The sequence below is a fragment of the Stigmatopora nigra genome, chromosome 9 (assembly GCF_051989575.1).
Source record: "Stigmatopora nigra isolate UIUO_SnigA chromosome 9, RoL_Snig_1.1, whole genome shotgun sequence".
Lineage (NCBI taxonomy): Eukaryota > Metazoa > Chordata > Actinopteri > Syngnathiformes > Syngnathidae > Stigmatopora > Stigmatopora nigra.
Window position 1 is genome coordinate 8,335,978 of NC_135516.1, and position 18,377 is coordinate 8,354,354.

Below are 18,377 nucleotides of genomic sequence, written 5' to 3' on the forward strand. Positions count from 1 at the left end.
TGTGAATTGCCAGGCTGGTGGTGTGCCAGCAATGTGCTTATTTCAACATGAACTTTACATGACTCAAGCAATAAACAAAATCTTCTGTCTAAAACTGCTTAGAAAATTCAAAGTGAGCCTAATAAGGAGATGGGTGGATGTACAAGTTGCTGAATATGATGATGCTCAAGTAAGAAAATGAGTATAATTAATAAAATCTCCGAAGAAGTTAACTGTCCAGAACTAACAGCGCTCAGGGCAAGTTGGAGGACAGGAGAGAGGACATCACTCTTTTTGGGGTCAGCACAGACCGGATTATACTTTGACAGGCTGCTTTTACAATGAGGAGTTGCGGCTTTTCATGGTCAAATGATGGAAACAATTCCAGTAAAAATATTTTGGGGGAGAAATGTCCATGTTTTTTTTTAGTCCCATGAAAAGGGATTGGCCATGAACCGTCCTCCTACTCTGCTGCAGAACCAATGATGAGTAGTGCTTTTGTTACCATGACAACCAGGATTGAGCTAGTGGATGTGTCCAGAGTGTTAGGGAGAGAAAAAAACAAGAAGGCAATGAAATATTTGTTTTTACCTGTGAAGAATTTCAAATATTCAGTGTCACCAATGGCAATAGACGTCCAATCTCTTTTTTGACGGGTAGGGCTACTAGTGATCTGACGCTTCTGGCACCGATTGGATTCCTATTGCATTCAATGATAGTGAATAAGTTGAACAATATGCCTTTCTACAGTGTGCGTGATTGTGTGATTTCTTTTCCTCAAAGTTAGTAATCATTAAGTATTTTTATTAAAGTGTATGTAGTTATTTCCATTACTATTATTTCTCTCATGGCAATGGTGTCAAACACAAGTTCAGGGGGCCAGATCTGGCCAACCACATTACTGTGTCCCCCAGGAAAGTGAAGTATGTCATTGACTTCATCCTTCCTTCCAAAATAAAACAATAAATACATTTTTTTAGAATCCTCCTGCAGACAACCGAAATGTATTTTCATTTAAGAGTGTATTTACAGTTTTTCTTTTCTTACAAAAGCAAAAAAAAAGTAGATTATTTTCCTTCCCCACCAGTTTTTGTAAATCTACAAACATGGATAGAAACAAGAAAATAAAAACTGAAAAATATTTGAGATGTAGAGCCTCACAAATAGTGACTTTGAGGTCAACATTGTATCTAAATAATTCATCAACATCAAATTAGTTGTCAATCCATTTGACATTCAATAAGCATCCGTTGATTGGTCGATTAATCGTAGCAGCCCGTGTAGGCGGACATAATCGGACATAATGTCCCTCCAAACGATAACTGTAATGTGGTCTGCGACATCCCAGTATACTCTGGATTGAATTTTCCAAGCAAACACAATTCCCAATGGTTTGCGTTCCACTTTCGAGGTTCCGCCGTGAATTGGTTGAGTCCTCTGACACAAAAGCTCTCATCATCCACAAACAGCTGCAGGCAAAGCTCTCCTCAAAGAGCAACTGCAGCCATCAACAAAATCAACTTCCTTTCCTTTCTTTTTCAAACAACATGCACAACATTATGAAGACTGACATTCTCTAAGAAACGCTACTAATAATAAAATTGGATATTTTTCTCAGGGAACACAAAGTGAATTGATCACTTCAAATGACAAAAAAAAAGCTAAAATACGCACTGATAAACTGTAATTATTCTTATCTTTTAGGTGCTGTTTTTTTTTTGCTCCTTCACAAGCTGGAGACTTTCCCTAAGAGAAGTTCACCGGGCCGGCCTTGACCTTTGCACCCCGCCCGATGTGCTAAACGCTACCCGCCGTGTCACATCTGCCCTGTGGGAAATGATCCAAAAACGAAGGTTCCAATCCCGGGAGATTGCTTTCCTCCTTTACAACTCTTCCACAAACGTGACACATGCATGCGCACACGCAGAAGAAACAGCAGGTGCCATCCTGCAGATTACCGGCATGATCCGTTTGATTTTGCAGACTAAAGAAAAAAAAAGTGGAAAGCGTCTAAATTTAACATTCCCTGCTCAAGTATTTGTGTCGTTCTACAGAGTTCAACATCTCTTCACTTGCTTTTTTTTTTCTTTCCTTCTTTGTGTAACGGTGCTGAGGTTACCCGGGCTCATCTGAGGCCTCCTTTGTCTCTTCCAGCAACAGAAAGCTTTATTAACATAAATTAGAATAGCTGGAGGAGAGAGTGGCTTGTCGCTCCGCGTTACCCACGGCAACCTCTCCACTCTCAATTCACCTGAGTGTGTGTGCGTTTGTGCAAAAATGTGTGCAAGGGCGCACGCACTCCCCTGCATCTAAATGTGCGAGTGCTCTGAAACGAGGGAGACGTCCACACTATCTGTACCGCGTGACTCACTACGCTGTGGCATTACTATCAGTAATTGAAACATCCAATCACGACGGAGTCGTCGGCCCCTGTCGCCCCCCCCTCCCAGCCTGAGCCATCCTGAGTAAGCGTTGCATGGGAAGTAATATGAGATACGGAGAGGAACGAGGCGTTCAGTAAATTTGTCTTCATGGGCATGTGTCTAACTGCATGTACAATATATACACACCACATTTAAATGTGAGTGTGGGGTGGAAAGCAGAGTGGCGCAGCCTCATTGATTAGTGTTGATTCCATCTGGAGCGGCAAACGGCGACTGACAGTGGATGTGAGCCCAAGCAGGAGGCAGCCATTAATCTTAGTCCCGTTTAAGCAGCATGTATTCATTTATGTCATTTCCACTAAGCCGACACGAGAAAAGCGCTTGCCGTTTTGGATTCTACTAAAGTCGGGGTGAGGTGTGAGCAGGGCCTCCATTGTACAAGCCCAATGGACTGCCAATACCCCACTTATGTTTCAGTGGCAGGGTGCCAGATAAATTAGAACCCACACCACCAATTAAAAGGTTAACAACGGCCAAGGAAACTCCATGAATCAATAACTTTAGTTCCAATCGCATGCAAACTATGTATTCATTCCTTCATTTTCTAAAATGTGTATCCTCACAAGAGTTGTGCAGGGTGCTGGAGACTACCCAGCTAACTACAGGCACCAGGCAGGGGGCAACCAGACCAACCGATGTGGGGAGGAAACCAGAGTTCCCGGAGAAAACCCGAACAAGCCCAGGGAGAACATCCATATTCCACACAGTGAGGACCGAACTTGAACTGGGGGTTATGGCAGTTAATGATCATTTAAGAAGAAAAGAGTAGTGTTGAAGAATAATTTGCATGGATAGAAATTTTCCATTTAATACGATAATGTGCGCAAGTACCCCAAAGTACTTTTTTAAATTGATTTAATATTTTATCAGTTGTGGTACTCAACACACGTAGTATGCACAATATGCTGCAACAATCATTGAAGTTTCTATAAAACTGACACAGAAAATTAGGAGGAATGCTCAAAAAGGCACTGTCCAGATACGTCTGTACAAAATAGTAAGTCAGCCAAAAATGAATCCCCCAAATGAAGAGAAGCTAAACAGTATAACTCAAAAGTATCGCAACAATATGAGAGTACACTTGCCATGTGCAAATTCCAGGAGAGCTCTCACAATCTAATCAAAACCAAATTGCCCCAATAAGAAAAACAATGTTGGGGGCAATTGTGATAATGTCAACCAAGAGACTAAAAGCAGCTCCAGAGACAAACATCTGATAAAAATAGAGAAACTCCACTCTACCATCTAGCAAATTTCCTCTCTGAAGCCATTTTCTATTCGATAAGTGGAAAGGGATTCTTAGCGTAATGGATCAGAATATGATCTCTTGTCAGGCGACTAAGAACAGCCCCACGTGCAGAGCGGCCCGCAGGGGCTGCTGAATCAGATAACCATGCTGAGAAGTGCAGGAAGCAAACTATAGATGAAGATGTGATTTAGATACCTACACGGGATACCAAAAAAAAAATAGCATTCTCTTCCAAAAACGACTGACAAAAAAAAAAACACCTTTCCATTCGTTGACAGGCAGACGATGACCATCCCTCAGCCAGATCGGTTATCGCGGCAAATTACTACTCCCACCTCACATATACATGGTCGTAATTAGCCTCTTAAAACATGATTAACATGTCTCAATTAAGCCAGTCAACATTTGCATAATATATTAGCCGCCTAATTGCGAGCGGTTATACGTCAGAGGGGAGAGCAAAAAAAAAAAATGTGCGTGTGTGCTGCACGTACAAGAGCATAAACAGGAAAGGCTAAACGGGAATCCATGTATGATATAAGTCACTTGAAAAGCAAACTGACAGTCAGCGGGTCCCCGCTTGGGACCGTCACATGTTTATTCTTATTCACTTAGATTCATATTTCTGCCGCGCGCTTCTTATAAACTCGCAAATCAAAGCCCAGCAGCATTTTCTCAGGCAAACTTCACTGCAATGTTTGAAGTTATTTATATGAAGTTATTTATGAGAGAACAGACAGGGTCCTGTTCGGCCTTATTTCCGTGGAAACTAAAACATGGAGGCTTTGACGAGGGAGGGTTGGCGGGTGAGGGAAGTGTGGGAGGGGGGGGATAAACTGCTGCTTCTGCATTTCCAGGCCGGGGGACAGATATACAGTCTCGCAGCCGGTGCAGGGATACCAAGGACATAGCCATTAGTTTCAGGACAGTGCCACATTGAAGACTAATGCCTCCATCTGTCAGTGGGGATGAGAGGAGGGTAACAAAAGAGAGGCAACACTAACCTCTGAACTCGTCATGGACAGCAGTGTCAATTAAATACTGAAAAACAGTAGCGGTGGGAGCCATAGTGACCACTCGGTCTGCTTCCTCAACTAGTCGCTCCATCACTGTTACAGAAAAACACCTTAAAGGGCTCATTTGCCATTATATATAATGGCAATTTGTGAAAACGCTCACTTCTGCAGGGAAAAAGCGCAAACAGGTACCATTTGAAGAAAAGTCCTTTCCAATGAGAGGGGATACAAGAAGGATATGTTCAGACCAAAGCAACAGATGGCACTATAACCACTAAGGCTCACATCATTAAAATCAGTCAGGAACTGTAAGCAATGTTTACTTAAGGGACCGCACCTTAGTTGGCAAATGTTGAGAGAATTCATTCATTTTCTGAAGCGCTAATCCTCACAAGGGTCGTTGGGGTTCTGGAGTATAAGTATGGGCACCAGGCATGGGACACCCAGAATTGGTGGCCAGCCAATCGCAGGGCACAAGGAGACGGACAACCATTCACGCTCGCACACCTAGGGGAAATTTAGAGTGTTCAAACAGCCTACCCTGCATGCTTTTGGAATGTGGGAGTACCTGGACAAAAACCCATGCAAGCCCCGGGGAGAACATGCAAACTCCACGACTGATAACATTTGTTTGAAAACTCTCATTTCACAACAATTGCCTTTGTGTGGCTCTACAACAGTCAGTGATGAGGTCGTCTATTGTTATTGTATCCTGCACACAACACACCAGGCTAATGGAAAATAACCAGAGAAATATTACTGCAGGTCATCATCAGTGATGAATATTTAGTAACTCAGCACATTCCCTTAAAATGTAAAACTGCCCCGTAAGCGTGAAAGTGAGCACACCGACTCAAAAGGTGCGTACACGTCTAATCAGCCGAGCGGGCGCAGTTAACGGGATGGACTGATTCAGCGGGTCTCTGTCTTTGATAAGTTCAAGTAGCGTAATGCATTATCTGTCTGATTACATTACTCTTGCGGGATCTCCCCCCGCTGACCTACGAAGGCCCACCTAGGGGTAACGTGAAGCCGGCGACTTCAAACTGGCCAAGCGAAATAATCCTCGGACCGAGAGACAGAAAGAGAGGGTCAGAGAGAGAGAGCAAAAGTAGGCCTGAAATCTGACACTCACAAACGCAAACTTAGTGTCTGCCTTCTCTTGCTTCAACCTGCACATGCCAGCTTTCCTCGCTCTAATGCTTGCGCACAAACAAGCTGCTTCACAGGGAAGAATAACAAGCATTTTGTTGCACTCACAAACTGTTAAAACAATGAACGTCCTTTGAAGGAAAAAGTGACGTTGGGTTGGGAGAAATCAGAGCCTCTAAGTGGCGACACAAGCTTGACACAGCTCAGCTTGTCACTGCTTGCTAAATACTCCCCCTGACACTTGCCCGACCGACCCTGGCACCAATACACAGCGGAGGGCGATGGGAGGGGTCATCAGTTAAGACTTGCCTTATCCCACCACGGGCATGCGCGCCCGGCTTGTTTGTCAGCTGCTTGCCAGTGGACACCCCGCCACTGCAATGTCTCATATTGCTGCTGTCAACACCAAAGGTGCCACACACGTATGCAACTGTAGAAATATTCACATCCGCCATTTAAAAAGCAAATAAGTGGACTACTTTGTGAAAACTAATTTTTTTTTCAATTAAAAAGCTGACAAATACCAGACTGGTCGCATACATTGCACTTAACAGATTTAGCGGTAAATGCCACGCTAAAGGTTTGAGTCGTTTTTTTCTTTCGGGATTCGCACTTTGGTCAGGAAGACGAAATAAATGGTCGGCAGAGTAGAAGCTGTTATTAGGAGCTATATCTCCAAATGATTCCCCAACGTTTCCAGTCAAGTTCCTCTGCCGAGCTTCATTTTGCATAAAGAATGGGAACCTCTCTTTTGTCTGGAGCGTCACTTGCCAAGAATGGTGGGAAGGGAAGCAAGGGGAAAGGAAAGGAAGGGAAGGGGAGGCACGGGTAGAAGCCAGGAAAAGGTCCAAGTCACTTTGTTCTTCTTTTTGGAAAGCGAACTCTAGTTGAACCCAGCGAGACGCCAGACAGTTTACAAAGAGCCAAGCATTACTGTCTCACTTTTCCGAGCCTCGCAATTTAGAAAGAGGGCCCCAACCTACTGTGGATTCCTCCTCGCAGCGAGCACTCTTTAACCTTTATAAATCTGCAGAAAATCCCCTAGTGTCTTTTCGGTTCCCTCTCCCCCCCTCTGCCAAAGTCTGACTCATAGGAATAAAATGTCCATTTTGAATTAAGTGTTTATTTTCAGCTGTCTGCACGGGCCGCGAAAACGTAACAACAGCGGCCGCGCGACAAGAGCGGGCTCTCTTAAAAACCTTTGACAGCTTGGCAGCGCCGACTCAAAGACGAGGTCAAACTGCAGACTTTGTTTTATTTTCCAGCCTCCAAAAGCCATTTCTCAAAAAAGGCTACGCATTCGGCCACATCCCTCCCGAGATTAATCACGGGCTTTCATCATGTGAGTCGCTTGGCTTTAATTTGCTGCTAAGTGAGTAATAATTCACACATTCCTTTTCATGACTTTGACCCTTGTTGCAAACATAAACAGAAAATCCCCCCCCCCCCCCCCCCCACAACTCCCCTCCCGACGACTAGCCTCTGCATGTAAAACAGCTCACTTAGCAAACACCATCAAACTCGGGCCGAGGGGAGCTGACAGCGGGTGAGAAAGCCCAGCCCAGAAAGAACCGCCATGAAAACACACTCCTGTGCATTGTGTGTGTGTGTGCCGCGACCGCTCACACACACTGTGTGACGTTCATCAGGGGATGCAGAAAAAAAAAACACGTGCGCAAGCATGATTTTCTTTTTGATCACATGCGGTTCAAAACTATGGCGCTTGAGATGGTACAGACAGATAAACACAGAAATATAGAAAGCTCATTCTGAGACTTACCTGTTTTCTCCTTTATTTCACACAAGACGTTGAAGAGAGCTGGTTTCATTCTGTGACAGTTCAATGCATGTTTCCTAAAATGAGAACACTTTCTTGGTTAAAAGGCCCTTTTTTAACATGTCAAAGAGCAAACACAGCTATTTAACATTTTCTTATTTAATGGAATGCATTAAATGTAGAATTTTATATTTGTATATATATATATATATATATATATATATATATATATAAAAATACATCTACACATATATATGTACATATATGCATATGTATATGAATACATATATGCATATACATATATACATACATGTATACACACACTCAATGTAACAGTAATATTTTGTAGACCTATTGAATTATTTTTAGGGATTTTTGACCATGTATGAAATATGGAATACAATAACAGTTAGTGTTTGGTCAGATGCATTCAGCGTTTATTATTTGGTGAAGTGCATAGAGGATACATCTTTGGTTTGTCACTTTAGCTGGCGGTGGATTGCAAAGTATTTTTTTTGACCATGTAGTAAATAGTAAATACAAAAGTCAACAAAAACTGTGGTTTTTGTTTTGATTTTTGTATACATTTGATGAATATTATCATAATTGCAACTTGTCAATGAGAATTATTTAGAAAAAAAGTTGTTTAATCACTATCATCTTTTTTTGACTACACATCAAATACTCAATGCAAGACAACAATGAAAATTTGCAGTAGAGCTCAAGTGCACTTGGTAAACATGAGCATATGCAGCTATCTTGCTGGGAGTCATTTAGGGAAAGGGAGGGGGACACAAAAAAAAACGTACAGTAAAAACACAATGCAATTCAACACCTCAGCACTAGTCGTCTTTACAATTAGGACAATATTACAATTGGTGCTATTATTGGACTCTATTTGACATGATTAGAATGTATAAGCCTATTTGTCGCAAGTGGAAACTGAGCTGATTAGAGATTCAGTGTTAGGAAAGCACATTAATTAAAAAAAAAAAGTTGAAATGAATGAAAACTGAATTGCTCCACTCCTCAAGTATGCGTAATTGCCTTTGCTCACGTGCTCTTAATTGAAAACACACTGTTTGCATCCATCCTACCCGGTGATGTCTTTTTTTTTTTCTTGTTTCTCCTGTATCAGATTCTTTTGAAAGCAAATTCTCACGTGTGGTGTGTGCGCCTTTCTCACCTCGCCTGCGCTTCATCCAGGCTCTGGTCGGTGATGGTCATGATTTGCTGTAAAATGTCACCGATGTCTTGCTTCCTCCCTTCGCCGTCCGTCCCTGCTGTGCCATCCGGCAAATGCTGCGCCAGACCGGGGTGTCCGGCCATGCCTACCCCGTGGGAGTGCATCAAGCGAGGCTGCTCGTCCATCCTCGGCCACGGTCCTTTTGCTGCCTCGCCTCCAACTTTTCAATCTCGGATTCTCTTCTCCTTGATTTATTTTGGACGATGTAAACAATAAAAGCGTGGGGTGGGGGAGAGGACCGTCCAGACGGGGGGGAGAGAGAGAGAGAGGACGGGAGAGCGATGGCTGCTGGAAGAGTAGGAGAAAAAAAATAGGGAAGGAAATATCCGCGCAAAATTCCTCTGGATTCCTCTCGCCGCGCCTCCTCGGTGAGATTTGGGAGGAGGGAGACTGACTGCCTCGCTCTCAAACACGCACACGCAACCCCACTCTCTCTCCCTCGCTCTCTCTCTCTTTCTCTCTTCCTCTCTCTCTTTCTCTTTCTCTCACTGAAATCTGATCTGAATCTCTGCTTTTGGCTTTGGCCACTCCTGCACCGCTACACGAGGAGAGACAGAAAAAAAAGAGCGATAGGAAGAGAGCGAGAGGGGGGGAAAAAAAAACACTAATGGGATTAAAAGTGTCGCGCCTCCTTGAAAGCGCGTCCTCGCCCACCCCTCAAAAAATGTGCAGGAAAAAAAAAACAAAGATCGTAGCAGTCCTACCTGACCAACCTTCCCTCGTGGAAGGATTTAGGATGTCAAAGTGTGTTGTTGTTGTTTCTCTTGTGTGTGTGTGTTAACTGACTCCTAATGAGGAGCCTCCGCCCCCGTCGTGGCTCCATTGGAGAAGAAGAAGGCACCGGCGAGTCCCACCTCGACGCTCTCCCGAGACGTCAATCATCCATCGCAGGGGAAGGTGGGACACTGTAATAAACATAAAGAGATGTGACCATGCCGTGATGGATAGAGAGTGAATATGGAGCCTAATAAATAACGCTGAGTGGCGCTGACCCAACAGGACAGCATGGAGGTGCTTTGGAAAAAGACACTCTGTCAGCTACACCATATTTTAGCCCCCTCCTTGAATATTTACATCCGTGTAATCAGTCAAAAGGAAGAATAAATCAAAGGAATTCAACTGAGCAGGTTGAGGGAGCTGTTGCCACACACAAAGGTAACAATGATGGATGCGCTCCTGTCTGATTTAAACGTCAACATCCGACACCTTTTTTTACTTTTGCGCCCTACGGGAGGTTTGATTGCGGCCTATTTGGGGTCCTGGTACATGCTAAAAGAGTTGTGTGGATTAAACATGCTGTATTATATTCGTGCTTTGCATCCAACATGTGATGAGAATTTCTGGGTACCACATGATACGATTTTCTATGCAAAGCTAACGGTAACAATTATCTCAAAATATTGTGACAGTAGAAATATCAATATACCAGTCGTGAAATCCATCAACGATATTGTGAGGTACAACTATTTAAGATAAAAACAAGGTATTTCTCTGTTGAAAGATAGGCAATGTTTATTTTTTGAACTGTGGTGGACAATCTGTCAAAAGAGTTTGTCATCCACAAATACAAGAATATTTCTGCATCACATTTCTGTAGAAAATGGAGGCAATATTTGACTGCTAGTTCTTGAAAACAGAGAACTATCTTTTATAATGTATTGTCTTGTTGACAGTGACAGACGTCCAATTCAATTATCATTTTGAGTCAAAAATGAATTAACCAATGGGTTAACGTAGACACTACTCTAAAATTAGGTCTAGAGAACGGAATATGATCGCAAACCTTTACACTTTCATTTAGTTTCAGTCTATTTTGTATGTGTGAATTCCAGCTAGCAATGATATGAATTGTCATCTCTGGTCTATTGTTATGACCAGAAGCCATTTGAAGCAAATTGGAATGAATAACCAGTGACTAATGAATTGCAAATCTAGATTTGATCTAATCTCAAGATGTTGTTGGGACAAAGGCACTAAAGTATACTTTTAAAATGGTTAATTACAGTTCAGTAATAAATACTATTTAGGGTTGGCTCAAATCCTGATTCTCCTTAAAAGATGCCATATACCCTCAATTATCACTGCATAAAGTCCTTTTTTTCCATTCAAAGTCACGTCATCTTTGCCGCACTGTGTGTGCCTCCCTTCAGTCGTGTCTGTGCTGTATCCAAATCCCAGCTATCGTTCTTTTACTGGCCGGACTGAAATCGATCAGTCCGTTTTCTCATTACGCGCAGAATAGGGAGGTAGGCCAGTAATTGTCACGAGGGGCAGGGTGAGGTTGAGGGTAGTGGGGGTGATAATGTCTGACACTCGGGAGCTGCAAGACAGCCTAGCACAGCCACGAAATGGACATCTGCGGTCCAGAAGCCATTGGGCTTTATCCTATTGCCTATTTAATAGGGTCATAAAGTGATGAAGGCTTATCTAAGTCGAACACGGACGGGAAACGCTGCTTCAATTGCGCTCAAGTCAAACGTGCCGCATGGACTTCCAGCGAATGAGCTCAACTTTGAACAGGAAAAACAACAACAACAACCTTGTTTGCGCCTCTGATTGCTGAATTTACTGAAACACCCATTCAGCCTTAATAAAAAGGGAATACATTCTGACACTGAATATTTTCCCTCCATTAAAAGCAAATGTGTTGTTGCAGCATAAATAATGCCGCTGAAAAAAAGAATAAATTGGGTTTTATTAGAATTGCAAATGAATGTTAATGTCAAAATATTCAGGGAATAGCAGATGTTTTTCTCCTGGAGAGACACAGTGTTGTTTTTCCAAGGCGGGAAATAGTCCTGCTAGCAGTGCTGCTATTCCCTTGCCGGGATTCCCAAAAGATAATGTGAACTAGTTGAATTTGTTGACTTAATGCAACGCTAGAACAGAACCAACTTCATCCTAACTCATTCACTGCCTTTTTTTATGGTGATAGAGCAAGCAAGGTATAGTTGAGTACCTTGCCCAAAGGCACTTCAACAGTGGGCAGTCATAGCCTGCCTGGAAACAAACCGCTGACAAATCGATCACCACCCATTCCACGCCCCACCATAACGTAATGTGAGCATTCTTAAATGTATGGTATAAGAAAGAAAGATGTGAAAAACGCTTTCAAAGTTAAAACCTTGGTTCATCACCAGAGTTAGTTTCAAGTTTGGACTTTTATCACTATTTTTAAAATATATATTTTATAACAACAACTCCAATAGCAATGGCTTTTGAAGCATTACATTGTTATACCATTCACCATGGATGTTTTAGAACTACAGATGCATAATGCAGAAAAACAGGCAAAGGTAGACAGCACTAGTACTTTCAATATTCAACTCAGCTTGCTGACTTCACAGAACACGTTCCCCTTTGTGGAGCGGGGTCAAACAACTCCTCCCAGAGAGGTGTGGGGTTCAGAGCGAGGTAAGTTAGGTCTGAGCCACGAACGCTGAGAAGGAGAACGCCGCAACTGCACCCCTCGTCTCTCCTGGAAGTAACCTTGATGAAAAATTCAGTTGTTTGCTGCTCCCGGCGTCCCTCAGGCATGAAAAGTAGTGAGGCCCGCTTGGAAAAGAGCGGAGAGGGAAGGCTGGGGCTCAGCTTGAAGCTGCTCAGAGGCTCACTGAGACACACTGAGAGCAACTGGCATTAGAGATGGGTACGAATTAAACTTTAATCAGGCCTCAAATAGATTAGGCGACAGGCGCGCAGTCAGCATTTCCAAGCCCTCTCTATCTTGGTTGGCCATCCTCTTTTGAGGTTAGAAGAGGCCTTAGGCCAAGATGGTCCACTTTTTAATTACAAATTCACCACATGTATTTTTTTACATGAAAATGTAATTGCCATTCATTTATATCAGTATCAATCAATTAGGGAGAAATTCCATAAAAATGACTTGCCCCAAAGAATACTTTTCATCGGCAAAAAGGACTTGTGCCACGGCTCTTGTGGTCCAATTTTTATATTGGAAAAGGGAAAACTCTACTTTTACACGCACTCCTTTGGAAAATATGTCAAAAATAAACTGATCCATTCATTCACTTTCAGATCATTTAATATATGAGGAAGTGACCAGCTGCTATAACAGCTCTATATAAAAAGGTAGTTTCGCACACTGCTTCTTGGCAGTGCCCAGATATTTTTGAAAGATTTTTTTATAGATCGATTATAGTAGGAATGAGTAATGGTGTGTATACCAATTTTGGTCACGATAAAATGTGTGTTGTCAGTTGGTCAAATTCCCCTGAGAGGTCCAATTTTCTGCATTTTTTTCAGATAACAAAACTACCAAACCACAATCCATGAACCCTTTAAAGAAATATTGATGGTACAGTTTGATTAAATCAAGAGATTTCATCTATTTTACTATAACAGTCTGCGCAGAAAGAATGTTAGACAAGGCAGTTAACACGCCAATCAAATCAGCTCCTATCATCCACTTAAAATGTGGCCTACTCGAATCTTGTGACACATTCCCCACACATTAAAGAACACTCACAGTACTGAAAGCAAAAACTCATTGGTTTGCATTGACGTCTATAGTTAGTGAATGATGACTGTCAGCCTTCCTAGTATAAATAGATTGGATATCTATCACCACCACTGACCGTCAATGAGTTTGGAGAGAAATGACAATATATTACAGAGCGCCATGCTATCGTTAAGTCAGTTCTGACGACATCAACGATGTGGAGGGTACCCTTACTTGGATAAACGGGGGTAAGAGTCAGCCCATGCTGACTTAAAACTACGTAACCTTACTTGTGGTATGAGTGATCCACTATTGCCAATGCTGTCGTCCCTTCCTGATGTGGTTGCATGTTGAGTTATTTAAGGGTGTCTGCTTATACGGTTTATGTTGCATCAATATGTACACAGCTATTCTGGATACCGTGCATGTCACTTGGAATGCACATGCAAATATACAGAGATATTAAATCAGAACAGTAGTGGACCTCCATTGTTAATCCATTATTATAAGGCATGGGTATGTGTACGAATGACACCATGGTCACAACATAGATATGAGTCTGATATGTATTAGGACAAGACTGTACCATGGTAAAATTATCATTATATTGCACTTTGCCCCTTAAGTACTGGCTCCTTCTGACCTTCACTGGGCGGCTTTGGATGTGGAATGGCGGGGAGCCGCCCTTTAATTCCACCGGAGTTAGGAAAGCAGTTCAAAAGTAACTCCCATGCAAGTGGGAAGACACTGGTTAGAATGGAGATTCTATGCAGTGTTGTCGTGTTTGTTTGAGTAAGCAGATCCCTGTGTGTGCACAAGCAGACCGGATAGTCCCATATCTTGTTGCTGATGCTTATTTTTAGTGTGGAGGAGCTGCATGTGTCTCGGTGCAGCTGAGGCTGGGTCAGGGTGAAGGATGACTGATATGAAAGGCTTGACCTGTCACATTGCATTTGACTTACTATCCTTGAAACTGGATAAAAGGGGAGCCAAATGTCAAGTGATACAAGTGACGCATCCTCTCTCAGACACACACGTGCGCATGTAGAGAGGTTTGAGATGAATGTTTTACAATAAAACTTAAAACCCAAAAGCCACTCTGTGGATGGCATGTAAACGCAGTGCGCTTATCTTTTTTTTTCTTTTTTTCTACAAATAAAAGTCACCAGTGGCATTGCCAGTGTGTGCCAACTACCAGATTTCTATGAGTGTGTCTCCTCTTGCTGCGGGGCCCCTGTAAGCCCTCAGCCCTCTTGGCAAAGCGTGGGTTGCGCCTGGTGGGGGGTGATGTGACGGATGCCGGAGCCTCAGAGCCCACTAGCTGCTCTGTGATTTTTTTTTCTTTCCCAGACTCATTTGCATTCATAAGGAGCCTACTCCTTGTCACAGAGTGTTTTTTTTTCCTTTTTTCGTCTGCCTCCGAAAATCCCGCTCGGCTCCTTGTGGGAGTGCGCCGGGAAAATCCGACTGTCAAAGACGACAAGACAAATGAATCCCTGTGTCAGACGTGTGCGGCGTCGACAGCGACAGATGGAGGAGAGCTGTCCCTCCTGTCGATCGGCAGCCTTCGCTTTGGAAGGAATAAATCTGAATTTCATCCCCCTCGTAATTATAAATGTTCCTTTATTTGACAGCGTTGAGGCGCTGACCAGGTGACAGCTTGATTTAATCTCCCAGGGGCGTGACTGCAGAGTGGCGACGCAGCCGTTTGCATCCGGGCTGCTGATCGCACGCTGATGTGCGCAACAAACCGCAGGCCGCTCGTAAGCTGTGATTTAAATCGATTTTTTTATTTGCAAACTCGTCCTGGCCGTTGGCTCATCCGCTCTTCGAAAGTGTCTTTGAGCAGGAAGCAAAGTCTCATCTGTATCTAGATCCTATTAGTTACTTTTTAATGGCATCGGTAATGCCAATGGTCCACTCCATTTGAAGAGGGAAGTCTGACAACGTTTTAACAATGTTGTTATAAGCATTAATGGTAGAGAACATTTGAAGTGACCCTCTGGAAAATAATAGTCAGATCCAATGTTCTAGCTTCAACTTACTTTTTTGTAATCACATGAAACATATTCGAAACCATTATTCCCAATGCAATCTCCGCTGAAAGTTGTCATAAAAGATAGAAAATACTTCCTACATGACCTGTCACACATCATCAAAATTTGATTCAATCCTCAGAAAGGTTAAAAACGCTCCAGTGTACAGAAAGTCCTTGGTTTACGATGTTCTCAACTTCCGACGTTTAAACTTCATGGAGCCCGTGCCCATCCGCCATTTAGTCTCCAACCCATAGCAATGTAAAGAAGAGGGTTGCATGTATGGTTCATGTTGGAATTATGTTTTGGGGGGTATCGAGGCAAACAACAGAAAGTAGGCAGGGTACACACCGAAATGTTTTCCAGCCAATCTCACCTTTCTTCCATTACATTTAACTCTATACATTTTGGCAACAACCATCACAAGGCTCAACCGTCTTTAAGTTAGAAACATACCCTCGGTATTTGTGATAAATTAAATGTTGTAGACCCTTTGAGTGGAACAATTACAGATAATTTTTATGAACCTAGGTGGGAGATGGAGCAGGTTTGAAGGAACCCCCCTCAAAACCTACAAGGCAGATCTGCACATTTTCATTTATTTGCGTTTATACCTTAGCAACATATTTATGAGTTCATGCATGTGTTTGTGATTTGGTGTTTCTGTCACAGCATCTGGTTCGTTCTAAACTTTAGGGGGTGGGGGGGTCTTATTAATAATTTCCAGTCCCAGCTGAAGAGCACTTTTCATGTCGTAGAACATGCGAGCTGGGCTTTGCAAACAACTAAACAACACCTATATCATGAATAATTCAACAACCAAATGAAATGCCTCTCCTTTATACTCTTTCTGGTGATTACCGAAGACACAAACCTTTCCTTTCGAGGATACACAAGACCCCGGAATGCATGGTGCTTTCTCTCTCTTTTTTTCTTTTTTCCATCCACCAAACAGAGGAAAAGACAATGGAGCAAGTAGAATGTGAGTGACACAGATTCCCTAAACCTCAAAGAAGGCAGAGCAAGTGGAGGATGATAAAAAATGAGAACATCTGGTGAGTAGAGCGTGCTGCCAGGACAAGACAAAGCAATGTGTCTGGCAAACACATACCTACACACTTAGGCAAAAGACACACAAAGAAACACACATACACACACGGCCAAACATTTATTCATGCGTACACATTTAAACCTGCGTGCCTCCAAACTTACAAAACAAACACACACTGCACATTATGCCCAGCAGGATGCAGTTAGAGGAAAAGGGGGGATGTGATTGGAGGGTCCACTGTTCAGACATGACTAATCTGCATACTCGGAGGCTTAGAAGTGAATATGCATGAGAGAATAAAACGATATGCCTCCCAGCCGACCACCCGCTCTCTTTGGATTACCGTAGCCACCTCCGAGCCTTTCATCTCCACGCTGGCGTGCAATCAAGCTGATTTAGCACGCTCAGCTATGGCTTTCGCGCGTAAGAGATAGAACAGAAAAGATGTTAAGTATGTAGTTTGTGGAAAGCTAAAAAGCAGACCTTCTTTTTAGACAGCTACAGCCTCAAAAATGCCTCAAATCGCCAAAACATACAGGACAGTGAATTCTGAAGTGTGATATAAAGCATTGAGTGGAGGCAAACATCCCTTTAAAATTCTTTATACTTCATTAGGAGCATATAAAGAGCCTTGAGACATACAAACATTTTGTGACTTAACATGAACATGAGACTTGAAAGGCTAAAAGATGAATGTGTTTATCAACATTTTGCATTGTAAGTCATTTGGAGGCATTGTCGCTTAGTCAATCTATGTATAAATCCCAATCAATGTACTGTTTCACCCCCAGTAAACCATGATATGGGCACTGAATGGGTTTTGCAAAGTACAACAAACTTTATCAGTTAGGGGCTCCAAGAATACAAAAGCCTTTAAGTAACATGATAGCGTCCAAAGTTCTTCACACAGACATTGCAGTCAAATAATTAGACCACAACAAGGCCAGGATACAAAAACACATGGTTCACTATTGTTCAATGTGCCTCAATTTTGGGACCCCAGTCCATATACTATTGCATTGGAATTTTTGAAAAATCCAATCCTGTTTTTTTTAAAAAGACCTTTTGAAACACCAAGGGAAGAGATAACCTAGAGGCTGGTTTTGTGCCTGTTTTCAAGGCTGGCATCAAACATGAGCTATAAAAAAAGAGCAGTAGGAGAATATTTGGATGGGGTATTAGACACGGAGCTCTGATGGTCCATCAAATATTGAAGAAATGTCTGCTGGAACCATGAATTCACATTTCAAACAGACTCCCTTCTAAGACTGTCCTCGGCAATGTATGAATATTTCATTTCTGAACATAGAGTGGCCCTGAAAGGCACCATTACTAAAGCCTAATGTCGGGGGGAACATTCTCCACATTTAGCTGAAACTTGGGCTGAGCCCACGAAAGAGCCGGCCAGGCGTAACACAGTCTAACTGGGAAATATATTGGCATCACATTAGCATTAGTAGATGGGACTGGATGGCAACAGAGGTGTGTTGCTTTACCCCAAAGGACAAACTAGGGAAGCGAGGGACTTGGAGCGCAGAGGTTTTCAATTTATCCTCTGACTCTGATAACTGGATTCAGAAAAATACTATATTTTGTAAGAATGCTGTTTATGCTAGGGGTAATGTTGACTAACTAAAATAGATGAACACCACACTTGAGTGTAAAACAAAAACCCATATCTAAATATCCCTACATATAATTTATGGATTAGGAGAAAAATATAGTCTTTGTAAACTGCTTTTGTATGCGCCTGTATTGAACTGCATGACTCACAAAGCACAGCAAACACGCTGAGATGAGCAAGGTGACGTTTCCATGAAATGACCTCTCCTGCCTGAGGCAACACCTACTTTTTCTTCCTTTTATTTACCGTTGACTTGTCTCGGCACTAAAAAAAAAAAGTCCGAAAGGACGGCAGACAGAGATGTCGTTGGTGTGGAAATAGTTAAAGCCATAAAGACATAC

The 18,377-nt window shown here is 42.6% G+C and overlaps 1 protein-coding gene across 4 annotated transcripts in view; it reads right to left on the minus strand.

Annotated features, from left to right (window-relative positions):
- LOC144201471 (pre-B-cell leukemia transcription factor 1) overlaps nt 1–18,377 on the minus strand; it is an 83,448-nt gene that overhangs the window by 43,769 nt on the left and 21,302 nt on the right. For 3 of the 4 annotated variants that reach the window (XM_077724144.1, XM_077724141.1, XM_077724142.1), the window contains exons 5-7: nt 9,568–9,768; nt 8,804–9,401; nt 7,621–7,694 (exon numbers count right to left, since the gene is read on the minus strand). In XM_077724144.1, the coding sequence (XP_077580270.1) occupies nt 7,621–7,694; nt 8,804–8,988 (259 nt within the window). In that variant the 5' untranslated portion in view covers nt 8,989–9,401; nt 9,568–9,768. Of the gene's footprint in view, nt 1–7,620; nt 7,695–8,803; nt 9,534–9,567; nt 9,769–18,377 lie in introns of those variants that run through there. The other variant, XM_077724143.1, reaches the window with a different exon arrangement.